This window comes from Magallana gigas, chromosome 5 (assembly GCF_963853765.1).
Source record: "Magallana gigas chromosome 5, xbMagGiga1.1, whole genome shotgun sequence".
NCBI classification, from domain to species: Eukaryota; Metazoa; Mollusca; class Bivalvia; order Ostreida; family Ostreidae; genus Magallana; species Magallana gigas.
In genome coordinates, this window is record NC_088857.1 from 16,159,803 (window position 1) to 16,177,319 (window position 17,517).

General features: G+C 32.3%; 1 protein-coding gene across 2 annotated transcripts; it reads right to left on the minus strand.

The window, feature by feature from the left end:
- Positions 1 to 7,130: 7,130 nt before the first annotated feature.
- Positions 7,131 to 13,081, minus strand: LOC105318309 (uncharacterized). Of its 2 annotated transcripts, XM_020063248.3 has the most exons (12): positions 12,899 to 13,081; positions 12,644 to 12,737; positions 12,013 to 12,159; positions 11,768 to 11,828; positions 11,342 to 11,464; positions 10,101 to 11,044; positions 9,786 to 9,929; positions 9,374 to 9,430; positions 8,618 to 9,264; positions 8,186 to 8,338; positions 7,990 to 8,059; positions 7,131 to 7,666 (listed from the first exon to the last, which is right to left on the minus strand). In XM_020063248.3, the coding sequence occupies exons 1-12, from the start codon at positions 13,037 to 13,039 to the stop codon at positions 7,209 to 7,211; spliced, it is 3,039 nt and encodes a 1,012-aa protein (XP_019918807.3). In that variant the 5' UTR covers positions 13,040 to 13,081; the 3' UTR covers positions 7,131 to 7,208. The 2 variants fall into 2 exon arrangements, with proteins under 2 accessions (XP_019918807.3, XP_034329108.2); XM_034473217.2 differs by lacking the exons at positions 12,644 to 12,737; positions 12,899 to 13,081 and having other exon boundaries at positions 7,133 to 7,666; positions 12,017 to 12,109.
- Between the last annotated feature and the right edge of the window lie 4,436 nt (positions 13,082 to 17,517).

The following is a 17,517-nucleotide window of genomic DNA, read 5'->3' on the forward strand; positions in this document are numbered from 1 at the left end:
ACCGAAATTGTTCAAAACTATCAACACCTTCTCTTGGCAGTGAACGTATCTAATTTGATCTAAAACCCAATTAAAATGCAAGAGAAACTTAACTTTGAAATAAAATTCTCTTATGTTATCATAAAACCATATTACTCATATTGGAACTGCATTAAAATACTATTGAACTGAATAAGCGATTTTGAACAATCTGCGCATCCAAAACTTTACTTATTACGAATTGTCGTTATTTGAACAATAAAATGCTTTCTTAGGTGATTCATTCGGGGTATGAAGGTAGCGACAATGCAGAAAAAATACACAACTCGCGTTAGCGGCCCGCGCGGGTTATGTAAATTTTTTCTGAAATGATTGACTCACAAATACTGTAGGCTATATCCTCTGGGGTTTTTTTCAGTCTTTGTTTTCCTATGTTTTATCATTGTCTTATGCAAATGCCAATGTAATACAATAATATTTAAGTCACGTATAACGTTGTTTTGACATTGTGTTTTTTAATGTTTATGGTGCGTAAAAAATTAAACGCGCAATGATTTAACGTGGAAAACTGAAATCAATTATGATCTTTTAGTGAGTTTAATTTTATATAACTTTAGTATTTCAAAAAATGTCACACTTTCATTGGTTTAAACAGGACATATGACTGCCGGGCATTCAAACAATAAAATGCTTTCTTTGGTGATTCATGCGGGATATGAAGGTAGCGACATTGCAGAAAATACATAACCCGCGTTAGGTATACATAAAAGAATATGTATATACAAGCGGGTCATGTATTTTTTCTGCAATGTCGCCACCTTCATATCCCGCATGAATCACCTAAGAAAGTATTTTATTGTTTAAATATACATGTGTAATTAAATGCATGTAAGCAAGAATAGTTCACAGCCTAAAAAATTGAGAATCGACAAATGTCAAGATGCTTGCATATCAATGACATCAGTAAAAATACGGTCAATATAAGATGTAACTGAATGAAATCAGTTGAAAAGGCTGCTGTGAAACCAGTTGAAAACACTGTAATTATTCATGAACATATTACTTTCTATTTATTTGTACCATTTAGCAATACTAATTGCCATCATGTAAACAAGATTTCAACTGATTAAAAACATGGCAGAGCTACTGTAAGAAAGTGTTATGATATTCAAGGAATAAGGAATCATTCTTTGAGTACCGGTGTTGTATAGCAGTTTTTCCCCCATAGTAGCTTTTCCCCCCGGAAAACCTACTATATAGTAGCCTTTCCCCCTGGGGGGAAAACCTACTATATAGTAGCTTTTCCCCCATAGTAGGGTTTCTCCCTCACGTTTTTGGTTCAGATTTTATAAAAAATATTTATGGAAATCCAGTAGGGATTAAAATCAATGTTTCTACACTCCCAGGTTGCATACATGTATATCTGCATTCATCTGTACAGGTTAAGTTTTGTTTTGCCGATTTAATAATTTTTATAGACATTGCTGAAAGTTGAACATGTGTGTAATGGAATTACACATAGAACTTAATTTAGGTAATTTATTGAAAAAAGTTTTACAAGTTATACACTTATATGCATAAATCCTTGTTCTGAAATTGTATTAAACGAGAATGTTTTAAGAATTTCTTGATAAATTTATCAGATTGTTTGTCTGTTTGTGAAAATTTCATCCAGGCTAAACCTCTGTTTTAGAGAAATTTTGTTTCCGATGTTTCAGAGCCCGATTTTTAAAATCCTATTATAATAATTATAGTGCATATTCTTTGGGGTCCAATGTCTCATAAACTAGAGATGACCATATCACCATATTTTTATAGTGGCAGTGGTTTACCACTTGAAAGATGATTCTGAAAATTTCAGCCCTCAGGGTAGGGGCCCTTGATGTTTCAGGGCCCGATGTTTAAAACCCTATTATAATGATTGAATAGTGTTCTATAAGTGGGGACCCGAATCTCAAATTCTAGAGATGACCAATTAACCATATTTTCACAGTGATAGTGGTATACCACTAGTAGATGACACCGAAAATTTAAGCCCCATGCAGGGTAGGAGCCTTTGTTGTTTTCGAGCCCGATGTTTGAAATCCATTTAAAAGAATATGTATTTTTAGGGCCCCATATCTCAAAAACTATAGATGACCACATGATCATATTTTTACGGTCATTTAAAAGTAAAAACATCATTTAAAAATACTCAATCACTCATATATTTCTTTATCAAAATGATTGAAAATTACGTTTAATTCTGCTGCTTTTTATGAATTTACGAACAAAATTTTTTAAAAAGGTACGCGGGTAAAATTCATTATTCTTCAAAACATTTAATGAATTCATAAGATGACTAATGATATAATAAATAAATAGATACATAAATCAATGAACTTTTATTCATAAAAGGAGAAACCGAAAATCAAAAATAAATAGCCAACCTAAGCGCATATACGACTTTTTTACTTGTTAGTTGATTAGAAGAACAAGCTTATATCTAAAAAAAAAAAAGTCAGCTCATCACAATATATGTGTTGGTTGTTTTTTGTTTTTTTAATTACCCTTGTTTAATTGTTCGAAGAAATAATATGTTTATTATGGTACACAAGTAAATCTTTATTGCAAAAATATGAAACAAATAGTATTAATTTTTTAGGTAATTGAATCGTATACAGTATCTTGATTTATATAGCATCGTTTTCAAAATTGTATAGTTATAAATCACGTTGCAAACTTAAAAGTGGAAAAATTAGCAAATAGTGAGTGACAATATAGACATAAAGTTAGTTTAGGCTCCATTTCACATTTTCCAAAGTAACCAGCAAAGATACCGACATTGTTCTGGTTGTGAAGACATTTCATTGTTTTTTTTAAATGTTTACATCATAATATCTCGCGTTTTGTAGAAATGTGCTTAAAATATGAATATGCGTAACTTTAAAACGAAATGGTATAACACTAACTTTACACATGCTTTTAATACATAATTAAAATACCCCTTAACCATGATTTAGAACCCCCATCAATCAAAGTAAAACTACTGGTAAAACATTTCAGTTTCTCTTCGTATCATTGCATCCTGTCTCCCGTTCGATAATTAGAAGAAGAAATATATAATTGTTTTTAAGATCGTCAATTCTAACGGTATTAATTTAAAATTGATAGCCTTTTTGACGAAGGGAGTAATACATTTCCACTTTTTATCCCCTTCCTCTACAAAATTAAGTCAAGATTGGTCAGTTAGTTCCCTGGGAGAAGCTTATACATTGATGGTAATACATTGGAAAATTAAATTTCCAAACCGGCGTATTTTCACTCAAATGTGTTCTCACGTGTTCATAACGTCAAAGTCAAAACTGTAGATAAGCATCGATTAGATGAAAAAGATTCGAGGTATTCCGAAATCCGTGTAAAAGGTGTTCAAAAATGGGGTGAGAACAGGTATAATAAACGATGATGACACATGAATGTTATGAAGGCTCATGCCTTAGTTCATATTTGGGGTTGAAAAACCATGTATTTTATTCTATGCATTAATAAATGCCATAATTATCCTTTTTGTGTGAAATTAATATCATATCCGTTATTGCAAATTATTGTCACGAATGGTCCGCAATAAACATGGCCGGAAAGTAAAAATGGGGGAAAATCCACTATATAGTAGGTTTTCCGTGGGGGTAATCTGGCTATAAAAAGGGGGAAAGCCCACTATATAGTCAGCTTTCCGTGGGGGAAAAACTGCTATATAGCCATTTTTCCGGGGGGAAGAACTGCTATATAGCCATTTTTCCGGGGGGAAAGATGGCTAGGGGGAAAAGGCACTATATAACACCGGTATTATGAGGTGATAAAATACAGTTGGAGTGATCAAATCCAATAGAGCCAAAAGGGCTTTATAATGGGCCTTATGATCGATTTGTAGCATCATCACAAACAGAGACACTGGAAATGGAAATACAATGTATATGTTCAATTTGTTCATGAAACAATACATTCTAGATGATATATTTAGAAATTTAGATTTATTTATATTTATTAAATCCAAATAATCGCATTGATAAAGAAAGTTCTCTCTCTAACAATAAGAAAGGTTCCAATGATTTTCAAGAACAATTAGTCCTAGACAAAACTGAATATCCATAAAGCACAAACCAGGACTTCCGGCGACTTTTAGAAATAAGCTTCTTGAAAGGTAACGATATTGCTCCAACAAAGAATAAAACCATGTATTTAAAAAACTTCTAAACCAGGAAAGAGCTTTTGATCATACCAGCACAAACTTAGATTTTGAGCCCGCTACGCTCCCCATCCTATGCCTTATCCAAATACGCAATGTGCTAGAGAAAGCTATATCTCTAACATTAAAGGAGGATCCATTGAACTTCAAGAACTACAAAGCCTGGACAAACTTGATTATCCAAAATGCACAAACCAGGATTGTGAGCTAGCTTACTTTTGTCTTCCGGTGACTTTCCAAAACAAGCTTATTGAAAGGGAAATTAGAAGGTATTGCTCAGACAAAGAAATATCCACACATCTCTTTTTTTTGGTACACAAGAAAATTGGCTTATCACCTGGTGAATTTACAAGGCGAAGAGCAATTCTCAATGATATCATAAGAGCAACGAAGAGAACTTTGACAAATACCAGAGAGATTAGGAGAAGAGTCCAAAATGGCAGTTATAGAAATTATTTGTTTTATCGTGAAAAATATTCATTTTCGTATGTGTGTTAGTTTAGTAGAATATATGTAAAATTCATGGAAAAGGCGAATTGAATTATAAACAAATATATTATAATTATAAGTGGAAGCAAGTCGTCTTCATTAGAGGTTAGGGAAGGAGCCACTTACAAACCAGGTGTTGACTTTGTAGAATTACGAGAGATGCAAAAGATGTAGAAGCAACTGGCCTTTATAAATAAACCAATGTTTACTTGCCATAGCTTACTAATAAGAGTCAAAACTTATTTAGTATAGATCAGGGTTACAATCAGGGAGCAATCAAATATTTACATAGAAATATTTAGGGAGTGATGGCCACGGTGCATTGGGCAATTGTGTTTTGTTGCTTGTGTGTAAAGTAAAATGCTTCAGAGTATATTTATTAAATTATATTTTTATTTTCGAGAGGAATTTCTCACATCACACAGATTGCAGCTCTAGATCTTGTGTGTAAAGTAAAATGCTTCAGTGTATATTTATTAAATTATATTTTATTTTTATTTTCGAGAGGAATTTCTCACATCACACAGATTGCAGTGTCAGAGCAATTCTCCTGCAGTTAGAAACCTGTGAGCTTCCATGCATTTAGAGTTACAGGACTGACACAAAAGGCAACACAATGTTTCATGATGGAAAAGCAGTTGAAGTAATTTCAAGTTTCTTTCTTTAGAAATCTTCCATTCAAAAAATAATGAAATTATGTTGTTAAATCCATAATATATAACACATTGTCAAACAAAACCTACCCAGTCTTCAAATGCTTGTCAACGGAAAAGTTATCACTGTTGGAATGGCCAGAGAAATTGCATGCGACGGTAATACTTCTTTGCATCACCTGGAGATTGTGTATAAAAGAAATGGCAAGTATGGACAATCAGCATTGTTTTTAGGAAGGCCATCCTTTAAAAACTGTTTGTTTGGAATTGCCACCTGAAGATTTCTAGAGTCCAAGGGGGGGGGGGTGGTTTTTTTGTTTTTTTTTTTTTTTTTTTAGAAATGTTAAAACTTGAAGTTTAACTTAGATAGTTAAACAATAAAAATTTCCATATAAAAAAAGTTCTTTAAATTATTTTTAGCTACTAGTAATAAAATTTTATCAGCAGGGGTGGGAGTAGGTATTTCAATGAGACGAGAGGCAATTCCAAACAATAATTTTATTTTGGCCTAAGGCCTAATATCAAATTAATTTTGAAACAAATGCCATGGCAGTAAACTTTAGGTTCTTCTGTACTTCTATGGCCAGAATCCTCCCCAGCATATGCTGCAGGTAATGAAAATCATTGGTATTCTGTAAAATGACACTTCCTTTCAGCAATCCAGCCTCATTCAAATTCTTGTTGGAATGGCCAGAAAAATTGCATGCAACGGTAATACTTCTTTGCATCACCTGGAGATTGTGTATAAAAGAAATGGCAAATATGGACGATCAGCATTGCTTGCTGAATTTGTATCAAGAAAAGTCAGAGTGTCAAGGTTGCAAAAGTTGTTACATCTCTTTGTGACTATTTTCTACAGTAAACATCTTTTGAATTATATCATTTGTATAAGGTATTGTGTATATCTGGAGAGAGAGAGAGAGAGAGAGAGAGAGAGAGAGAGAGAGAGAATTTGGATTGTTTCCAGCAATTTGATTTTTTTTAAAAATAACTATTTCATATTGTAATGCTCTATAGTATCTAAATTCTACAGTGAATGTTATGATATAACACAGAATTATTAAAACGTTCATTTCTTAAATTGTAATGTGTTATTCAACTGTTCATAAATTAGTGAATATAACCATTTCGTCTTCTTGTGTTTTGTGTAACAGCAGTATATGAATGCATTTCCATTTCATATTTAATTTATAAATTAACTTAATTTCTAATAGTGTCAAAAATGTATAAATAACACTTATGAGGACTAATACACCTAAAAAGTTTTTAGGAAGGCCATCCTTTAAAAACTGTTTGTTTGGAATTGCCACCTGGAGGTTTCTAGAGTCAAAGGGCGGGGGGGGATGGGTTTTTTGGGTTTTTTTTCTTTTTTTAGAAATGCTAAAACTTGAAGTTTAACTTATAAAAGATAGTTAAAAAATAAAAAATTTCCATATAAAAAAAGTTCTTTAAATCATTTTTAGCTAATAAGATTTTATCAGCAGGGGTGGGGGTAGGTATTTCAATGAGAAGAGAGGCAATTCCAAACAATAATTTTATTTTGGCCTAAGGCCAAATATCAAATTAATTATGTGACATAGTTTTCATAAAATCCTTGATTATAAGAGGAGTGAGAAACCTTAACTCAACTAAAAATTTGAATTGAAAATAGTTTTGTATTGAACAATCAGTGTATTCAAAACTAAAAGAAATCTATATACATAGGAAACATGTACTTATATAGGAATACCAGTACAAAATCTATTTAAACTGTATTTGTTAAAAAAATTGAAGTACAATGTTTCTAAGCTCCCTATATACATATCTAACAACCAATACTTAAATCCTCATGCATGCAAATCTTCAATTTGAAAGCTAATGTATCAATTAAGACGTTCTTGAATTTTTCCTACACTGATAGAGAGTAAGACCTCCCAGACCAATCCATAGAGAGCGAGCGACACCAGCAGACAAGCGAACCACTCAGTGACCTGATCCACTGTCAGCTGTGCAGCAGTTAACGCCACGTACACCACACTGAACACGGTGGATGTAAACAGGAACATTGCAAACAAACGCATTAACGACCCTGGCAACCACTTCCTGTTCTCTCCAGTCATGTCCCATTCCAGTTCATACAGAAGTTTTGGTTTAAGTGATTTGTCGACGGAATCTTCATCGAGTATGAGTGCTGCCTCAGTCAGAGTTTCATAGGCCTGCGTGGTGAACTGTTTGTGGAAGTTCCAGCGTTTGTTGATGAATGATGCGGGCAATCCCCTGTGTAGGTTCTCCATTTTTTCCACCATGACATACTTCAGGAAACACTTCATTGGAACCAAATCTTGAAAAATGATAATCCTACTCCATCACATGAAATATCAATTTTCTGTAAATTCCTACTTAAACACAAGGAATTAATTTCCGTGTAAAATTTTGAGAAGCAAGACTTGTGGGTTTTTTTTGTAATTCCCACTTTTATTTTTAAAACAGTTCTATATGAAACTATGATAAAAATTTGAAGTTCACGATTTTACATTCTCCTATTTGATGCAAAACTTTTGAATTGCAGAATTAAGTACTCACGAAAAATAAGGAAATCACAGTATCTGGTAAGCTTAAGATCATAAAATAAAAAAATTCTAGAAACATATTTTTCTCCCATACCTTCCCTTAGGTCTTGAATCTCTGTATCTGTTAATGAGTCGTCACTTTCAACTTCATTGCAACTAATTTCCTAAAAAAATTATACAATAAAGTATTAGTTTGTACAATTTCAAAAAACTCCTACTGTAGAAATTTCTTTTTTATTAATAATATGACTTGGACAAGAATGTCAAATTCAACAAAAGAGTATGGGTACCTGCATAGCCCTGTGTAACTTTACATCATGCTCCAACTCCTGGAGAATGTTGTTAACAACGTTTTGAGCTCTTTGATGCAAAATCTCTTCATATATCACTCTGCTGGTCAAGGTTGATAAAACTCTGCCCATTAACATGGCTGCCCTGTTCATCTACGGTAGGTCAAAGAAGTCGGTACATGTATTTACAAAATGAATAAAAATATTTAATTACATGGGAAAAAATCAAATTTAAACAAGATATTTGTGAGCCATTGCTCATTAGTGATACCCCATGCTTATAACGTGTGTTAAAATTTCAAGCATCTGCAAATTATAGTTCGGAAAAATGCGACAGAAATTTGTTATGGATAGTCACATAGGGTAAAACAGAACACCCCTCTCCTTTAGAGAGAGGGTATATAATTCATTTGATCAAGTTATTCATAATACTTGAACCTCTATGTCACTTTCAAAATCCTGCCGATTCTCATATTTTGAAACAAATGACATGGCAGTAAACTTTAGGTTCTTCTGTACTTCTATGGCCAGAATCCTCCCCAGCATATGCTGTAGGTAATGAAAATCGTTGGTATTCTGTAAAATGTCACTTCTCCTCAACAATCCAGCCTCATTCAAATTCTTCACATACTGCAGGAGGAGAACTTCAGCAAGCTGTGCTCTGTTGTCTAGTTTTGGCTGTAGGCCTTCCCTTCGCCATTTCCTGTACAGACTGGACCTAACTTCTTGCAAGTTTGTCTCATCATCGTGAAGAAGGACCCCACTATGGCAGATACTCCGAAGCTCATTCAATATGGCCTGCTTGATTGTGAATTCTAGGTAGACGTTCTCAGCAAACTGATGCTCTAAAGTGACTTCCATCTCTGCATTTTCAATGATGTCACAACTAAAGCTGTACACAGCATGATCCCTTGCAATGTCTCCTTCCATGACACTTTGGATAATACTGGACAAGGAGTTGTTTCCTTCAGTCAGACAGAGAGTTCCATGTAGACGCACTGGTGTCTGATAAACTGTCTCGCAGCAAGACTGGATTACTTTGAAAACAAAATGCTCCAAAAGTTGGTCCATGTGCTCAACTGTAAAACAAAGTAAAATTAGCTGCAAAAATATTTGCAAATGTAATTTTAGCATGCAATGCTTATAAAAATATTGAGACATTATTCAAGGAAAGTTTAACAATCAAACCTGGATGCTGCAGTTTGCTCATCATATCCTTATACAGTTCTACATTGTCCAAAATCCCTAGATAAGATTTAAAAAAAAAGATGACTTTTATATTGCAATAAACATTTTTGTAAACATGGTTATTTTGGCCCCATGTTATTTTTTCTTGTCATTGCTATCAAAGATTTTACCCAAATTTTAATTTCATTTCAAGAACTACACGGTAAACATAGTTATGGTTAACGAGAAATACCCTACAGTCTTCAAGTAGCCCCGTTTTCAATTTGCTTTGTTAATGAGGCTAAATAGGGAATAAATAAAATGAGAGAAAATTTCCTGCTGTTCAGTGCATGATTTACAATTGCATATCCTATCAACAGACATCTTACAAACGCCCCTCCTCCTTTAGAATTAACACAGGAAAAATACATACTGAAATAACAGAAAAGTTCATGACAAATCATCAGACTTTCCCCTGCAGTAAGAGAAGGATGAGCAGTGGTTCTGTCCACTACATGCTTGATCATGTTCAGAATGACTCTCCTCTGTTGAACTTGGTTAGGAGAAACCTTTGGTTCTGTAAAAAGAAAAAAAAATTGGGGGAATTAACAACTGCTAATGTACTATTTAGACCTTTCAACTTTTTATGTTCAATTTGAAATATAGTATTCATATTGGATTAGTAGAACTGAGGTTAACTACTAAAATATACTGTTTGATCTTATATTAATCACAATTAAGAATATACCCTTTTTCATAGACTCCATCTTGAAATCAAGGCAGGAGATCCCATCCTCAATATTTGAATAAAGAATTTCTATGCATCTTTGTATCAAATTCACTGATTTCTTGTATTTCTTTTTCAGTATATTTGCTACACCATCTTGGAATGCTTTCCTTACATATGTTATCATATTCTGTGCAAAATGTCTGAAATCCATTTCTGGTGAAGCTATCTTGAAAACTTCAACTGATTGTGATATGTTCTTATCCAATTTGCTGTTTGATTTCCAGGCAATGGAGATTTTACTCAGCAAATTTCCTTGTTGACTTGAATGTGTTTTTGATGAAGCAACAGTAACTACTTTATCACTTGAAGCATTTACATCATGGAAAACTGTGCTGCTGGATTTACTGTCAATCGATAAAAAACTTTGGTCTTCAAATCCAGGGATTGATAAGAAAGACCTGCTTGTAGAAATGACTGAGCTGAACCTGTCAGTTCCTTGAATGACTTCATTTACTGGTTCATTTGTCTCAACATTTTCACTTTTCAAAGACACCTCACTTTTTAGACATAATGGCTCAGACTTCTTTGAGATGTTTATGTTCAAGACCGCCTTGCTTCCTATTATTTCCTTTTGCAGAATACTTTTAAATCTGGAAAGTTTTCTAAACTGCTTGGATCCCGATCTTACTTCATGGAGAAGAAACTTCATGCACCCCAGCAGTATCGTGAGGAAACATGTCGCCACAGAGGATTGAAAGATGGCATATGGCAGTTGATTGCTACCTTGATGAGGTGACACACAGTAGAACACAAGTACACACAAAGCCTGAACAGACAGACACCAAAACAGAAACAAAACATGTATCCTGGTGGTGTAGGCACCATATCTAATAGGGGTGTTCATTGAGGATAGCCATGTGTGATACTTCAGCACCCATTGCACACATTGTCCTATAGCACCTCTGAAATCAGAGAGAGTAGATATATTATTTGATATGTAAGATGAAAATGGCAAACATTTTTCATTGATTTTCATATAGCTGAGAATTGAGGAGAAAACATTTGTAAGCTGTAGATCTGTAATGGATATGTTTTTGTAAATTTATAAATATGATTTTAATTCTATGCATATCAAATCGAAGTAATTATACTATCAAAATAACAGGTATCACACAAGATATTTGACTTAACATTTGTTTAATACATATCATAACCTCTTAAAAGAGCAAATTTTGTGTCAGAGAAAATATTTGATGAACCTTTGTTTCTGATCTTCACTTTGGCCATCTTCTACAACACGGGAATCTATGTCTGTAATTTTATGACAGACTTTCCAACTCCTTCCACTCGCAACATGCATTGCAGTCACATCTACAGGTTTCCTTAAAATAAATTAAACCAACATCCAGTGAAAATACAGTCTTTAGCTTCTTCATATCTGGATCAGCCTTTTGCTTCTTCCTATCGGTTAATAAATTAACAAAATTTTGCAACATACTGTCATTGTAGACTCTGACTTTGTAGAAGATATTTGCATACTGTAAAGTATTTCAACACTTATTTTGATGACAAAAGTCCAGGAAAATGTTACATTAATTGATACCAGCATTCAATTTAAATTTTTGAATTAAGATATCTAAGTAAATGTGGTAAAAGACAAAAGGTGTTTTGCCTGAATGCCTTACCATGAACTTTCTTTGCTTTTGACAATAAGAAAGTTCAGAACATCAATTTCACCAAGGTAATCTACAAAACAATCGTACAATAGAGCATATATGTATAATATTGGTTGCATGTTTTCTACTCTGGCTGTAAATCAGAGTTTTTGTGTACATTAATAAAGACCCAGAGGTTTATACATTTTAAGGATGACAAAATGGTCAGTCTAGATTTACATTAGAGAGAAAGTGTCAATAAAATTCTTGATTACCTACAACTTTGAATAAGAAGATGTCAGTACAACCTCTTTGAAAGAGAAACCTTCCCGAGTAGAACACATCCACTGGAAAATATGGACTAGAGCTGTTCCTCCCAACCATCTGAATGTAAATTCTTGCTAAGGAATGACAGCTGCTACCTAAAAAACAGGAACCAAAAATTAAAAAGCATAATTAAAACAACATTTGAAGTAAATTATACTTAAAAAAAAATATACAAGCCAAAAATGTAAAAACAACAACCAAAAAACAACATTTGCAATGCAAGTGCAAAAAGGTTAAATTAAGTGCAATATTGCTCTAGACTCTAGGTTACTGGTAGGTGATGCACATTGATAACCAATTTCTTTGTGTTTCTTAAATTAAAGTATAAATTTCACATTTAATAGTTTTCAAGAAATCAAGCATGATTAAATAAAACTGCAAAAATAAAAGTAGGCTAGTACTGGAATGGAGGAGACAGCATACTAGCATGCATGACTGTACCAAAAATTATGATGTTTCTTTTCACATTTTATCATTTTCTCCCAAAACAGATATTTTTTACAATTTTAATCAACCACAAACGCAGAAAGCTTGCAGTAGAATTTAAGCATACTATTTGTAAAATTATTGTATACAAACCTTTGCTTGTTGAAGTCTTGATTTTTAAAAGGTACTTGTGAAGCAAATGCTCATCTTGGAAACTTTCATTTGGTGGAATGACTACAACGCTTGGCTAAAATCAAATGATCTAATTTAAGTATTCATTCGCATATGGGTCTAAGATTTAATTTAAAACTGTTTCTTTCAACACAAATCATTGCTTTAAAAAGATCACTGTCTGATAGTTTTCAGTAAACATTACCAATGTTTTTTTAAGAACAAAGTTTACGTTACCTCTCTTCTCCTGGATACGTAAGAAATGAAGAATATCAAGAAATATATTACAATATATCCTCCACTGATATAATAAATAAACTGGTTGTTTGAATCGCCTTGAGGCCAAAGGGGAACAACGGATGTATTGAAAGAAAACATTTTCTTTTTTAGAATAACTTTCGAAGTTTTCCCGCGTATTCTCTTTTGCGTCATACTCAATGAGCCGCTTGCCTATAACTTTCGTTCGGACTTTCCCGGAGAGCGGTTTTTCAAATTAACTCAATCAACAAAATACTATGATTAATTTTTCTGGATTCATTCATCATGTTTTTAAGATGTATACGTGTATTTCGGGAAGAGACTCTTGAACCTATTTGCTGTATCTTTTTTTTTTTGAAGGAGGGGTCGTAACCCCGACAAAAGTACTTACTATAATTTTCACCGCTGATAAAAAATCAAAATATATGTTAAGTATTATAAAAAAAATAATAATAATAACAAACCCTTACTCTTTACCTTAGAAATGCAAATATGAATATAAAACGAGATTTTTCGTGGTTGTTTTTCTTTTTCTTCTAGTATAACCACAAAATAAACACAAAAAAGTACGTATTCCTTAAAGTGCTAACAATGGGCTTGATTTGGATCAATAGCTATATTGTGTTGAGTAGCCATGTGAATATTTGAAAATGCAGAAAAGGGATCAAAGAGGCTAATTGTTTTGTTTGAAAAGTTAGTTTTAATAGGGCCAAAGACCGCGTCATCATTATTAGACTTCACATGATGCATCCTTCAGCTCTGTACAAAGACACATGCATAGCTAGAAAATGTTTTAAAAATTCATTAAAAATTCCAAGATATATATATATGGGTCATTCTCAAAAAAGGTGGTATTGGGTTGTTCAAGGGCACTAGAAAGTATAATCCTTGATTTTTGCCAAGTTTCACTTTTGTGCTACCTTTGGATATATATTAGCATACATATTGGCACATAAACAGTTAATTCTAACAAAATCTTAAAAATTTAGAAAGTTTATAAGTTGATTTTTTCACATTATTTGACTGTTCCCACTCAGAGTTTGCGACTTTAAATAGGTTTTGTAAGGTAGTAAGACCATTTTTTATTAAAATAATAGGGTCAAGAGATAAAAGGTAAGTAAAATACCTCTCTCAAGCAAAAAGACGAAGAAAATATATGAACAATAATTTTCAGCGAGATCAAGTTTGTCTGTACATGTTTTTATGTCCATGGTGTAACGAAACAAAATATTGGTGTGTAAGAGTTGCTATTCTTAGTAATTTGAAAGATAATTGATGCCTCCTTATTCCCATCGTATAGCTATAAACAATGATAGAAGACAAAATAGCTGAAGATGAAATTTACTCAATTTTTTTAATGATAAGTAAGTAGAAATAAATGTGTAACTTTTTATATTGTCTTTGGGCTAACAGGAAATACTTAAGAAAAAGAAATATTTAGACACAAACTATTGCTATGTGTTGTTGTAGCAGATAATATGCTCTTTTACTCTGAGGGAGCAGTAATTATTTAGCAGAGACAAGTTAATTCATAAATATGTCCTTTGTGTAACAGTCCTTGGTGTAACAAGAACAAAAAGTTACACCATAGACTATCACTGTTATCCCAAAGACTATAATTTACATACTTTATTTTTTTGGGAAAGATATGATGAAATTATTCAATAAATATATCACAATGTATCACATTTGTTAGTTTATGCTTATAAATAATGTTGAAGCATCTGTTTGCTGTAGATCTAGATTATTTCTCAATCATGCAATATTTTGTTACTCCAAAGACACATACAATTAACACCAAGGACACAAGACCTAAAATATTCATTTTAAAAAAATTCAGCATTGTCAAATCAAATCAAATTTATCAATTCAAGTATAATTAATATTGAATTTGATATTGGACTTACAGCTTAAGCCAAATTTTCCCTAAAAAATATTATTTGACTTTAAACAAAATGTGTTACCAAGGACTTTTAATGTTACACAAAAGAGTATTTCAATTCCCATGCATGTATTTCTGATAGAAAATTTAATAAAACAAGTATTGTATAAATACATTTTATGACAGATTATGCAATGTAGTATAATAAAATACTAAAATTATTCATCAACTAGATAAAATGGTGTCCATGGTGTAACATGTTGTGTCTTTTGTATAACAAACTTAAATTTTACGCCTGAACTTGCAGAGAATAACAGTAACATGTATAATATATCCGCTGAAAAGTGCATTTGGTAATTTTGAATTCATTTAAAATACATTCAAGCTTTCAAAACAAATTGAAATATTAAAACTTTGATTCTTATAACAGGCAATGTCCATGGTGTAGCATAAGTGTCCTTGGTGAAACATACTGGAACTAAATTGTGTAAATAATTTGACTTTAGGGGCACTACTATGCACATTGATAATGATTACTGTTAAATATATGCATTCATAAGTTATATCTATGAAAACATTCAGTTGTCTCTATTTTAAAATCTGATATTTTTGTGTTTAAATAAAGGTTGTCCTTGGTATAACATTTGGACTAACAATAATTGTCCTTAGTGTAACATCCCTTATTTTGTTTTTATTTTCAAAGATTTTTCAAGAAATATTGAGGTTTTTTCACTTAAGATTATTTTTCATGTCACTTACAAGTGTCTCCCCAAAAAAAATAAGGCATTAAATGGAGAAGAAGTTTTCAGTGTGCAATACAATGTCATGAGATAGATGCATATTTCTCATTCACAAACCAAATATGAAAAATTAAGGAAAATACATTATCAAATTCTTGTTTTATGATTAAGTTCAAGAAAAACTTCAAAAAATTTAACTTTAACACCAAACCAAATGCATGAACAATAAGATTTAATGAAATTTATGAATATTTCTTATGTGTTACACCAAAGACTGTTTTCTTTTCATGTGGTTGTAAATATCATATTTTTATAGATTTTCATTTGATGTACTGTTGGCATATTTTAGCAAACAAACATCATGATATGCCTGATACAAACTATGATAAATTCAATCTGGTTGTAAGTACTTTGTTTTTAAACAAGTGGTACTTGAAAAAATCCACCTTTTTTTAGAATGACCCATATACATCGATTCTTCAACTAAATAATTGTTTAGGACAAAAAGAATTATATATCTTTAAAAAAAAAGACCAAAACAACACTAGTATAAATCTGGTGTAAATTCCCCCGTGAAGCATCATAAACATCTTTGAGTTGGTATTATTAAATTGTTTTTATTACACTTTTTTTTGTTCTTACGTCAGTACTCAGTAAATAATGAATTTTTTTTTTTCAAATGTGTTATATAACTTCATTAATATATTGACTTCAACATTCTTATAAACAATGTGAATATAGATAACCAATATCAATGTATTTATTACTTATAGTTGAAAATAATTAAAAACACTGTATAGAAAGTTCTCCGCAGTCTAATGCATTTGCTTTTTTTTTTTAAGTTTTCCAAAGGTAAAAAAAAAAATTAGAAACTTCGGTAATCGTAAGTCTCGCGAACATTTCCCCCAGCAAACGTTTCATTGATACAGTATTTCATAATAATAACTTAAAAGCATAGTTATTTGAAATGATTGGTAGGAATTATTACATGTAATAGCAGAACGGACAGAACAAAGAACCTGTTATGTACACTACTGTGTGATCCGTGATGTGTGAATAGCCATTTGCAGACCTCCCATAAAAAGCACCCTTCTTCTTCCGGCCACCAATCATTGCCTTCTTTTTAAGATTTGATTAAGTTTTGAAAAGATTATTTGTACTTTGTTTATTTTTAAAATAAACTGCACGAAGAGTCCATCGCATTCAAAATAAGTTGCATATATAGCTGTTCATTTGATATGAGCATTGTAAAATTAAATGAAACAGGAACTTTTCATTTAATAATTTCCCTGCATACATAGACAAACGAGAACCTATGTATACAAAGCTAGAGTCGGGGTCAATAAATGTACACACTGCACAATACCTGGGCTGCGTTCAAGATCGTAGCAGCTAGCCTAGCCTCTAGGTCGTAGATATCTAGGTCTGTTGAACGGACCGCTAGATCGGTGGATAGACTAATAACATTGACATCATTTGTTAATTTCAAGGGGGAAATATTCATGTTAACTTATAGGGTGAACAACATATCACTAAATAAATAAATTTCATGTTTGGCATAAAATGTTTAGGATTCGAATATCTTCGTAGTGGGTAGGTTAGCTTACCGTTCAACAGCGTAGCCGCTATACGTAGCAGCTACGATTTTAAATATTAAATATGTAGGGAGAGGGTGAATCCTGATCCCAATCCCACTTTACAGTATTACACATAAAATATTGTCGAGGAGTCAATTCAATGTATAAACTGAATACACCCAATTTCAATTTATTTCTAATAAACACGACTAATTACCGTGGTTCTCGGGACTTCATCATAACTAAGACTTCCTGTAAAAGTATTATATCCATTATTACATTTATATATCATGTGTTAACCTTGCTCAACAAATCAGGACCATTAATAATACATTAACACAAAAGGAATGAGAAATGTTTATTTATTTCTCACGCATTCATACAATCACTTGTAATACC

Coding starts and splice junctions, on each gene's coding strand:
- LOC105318309 (XM_020063248.3), bottom strand. CDS start 13,039: ATGTTTTCTTTCAATACATCCGTTGTTCCCCTTTGGCCTCAAGGCGAT. Junction 11,045..11,341: donor AGTGAAGATCAGAAACAAAG/GTTCATCAAATA, acceptor CTCTGATTTCAG/AGGTGCTATAGGACAATGTG. Junction 8,060..8,185: donor AGTTACACAGGGCTATGCAG/GTACCCATACTC, acceptor TAATTTTTTTAG/GAAATTAGTTGCAATGAAGT.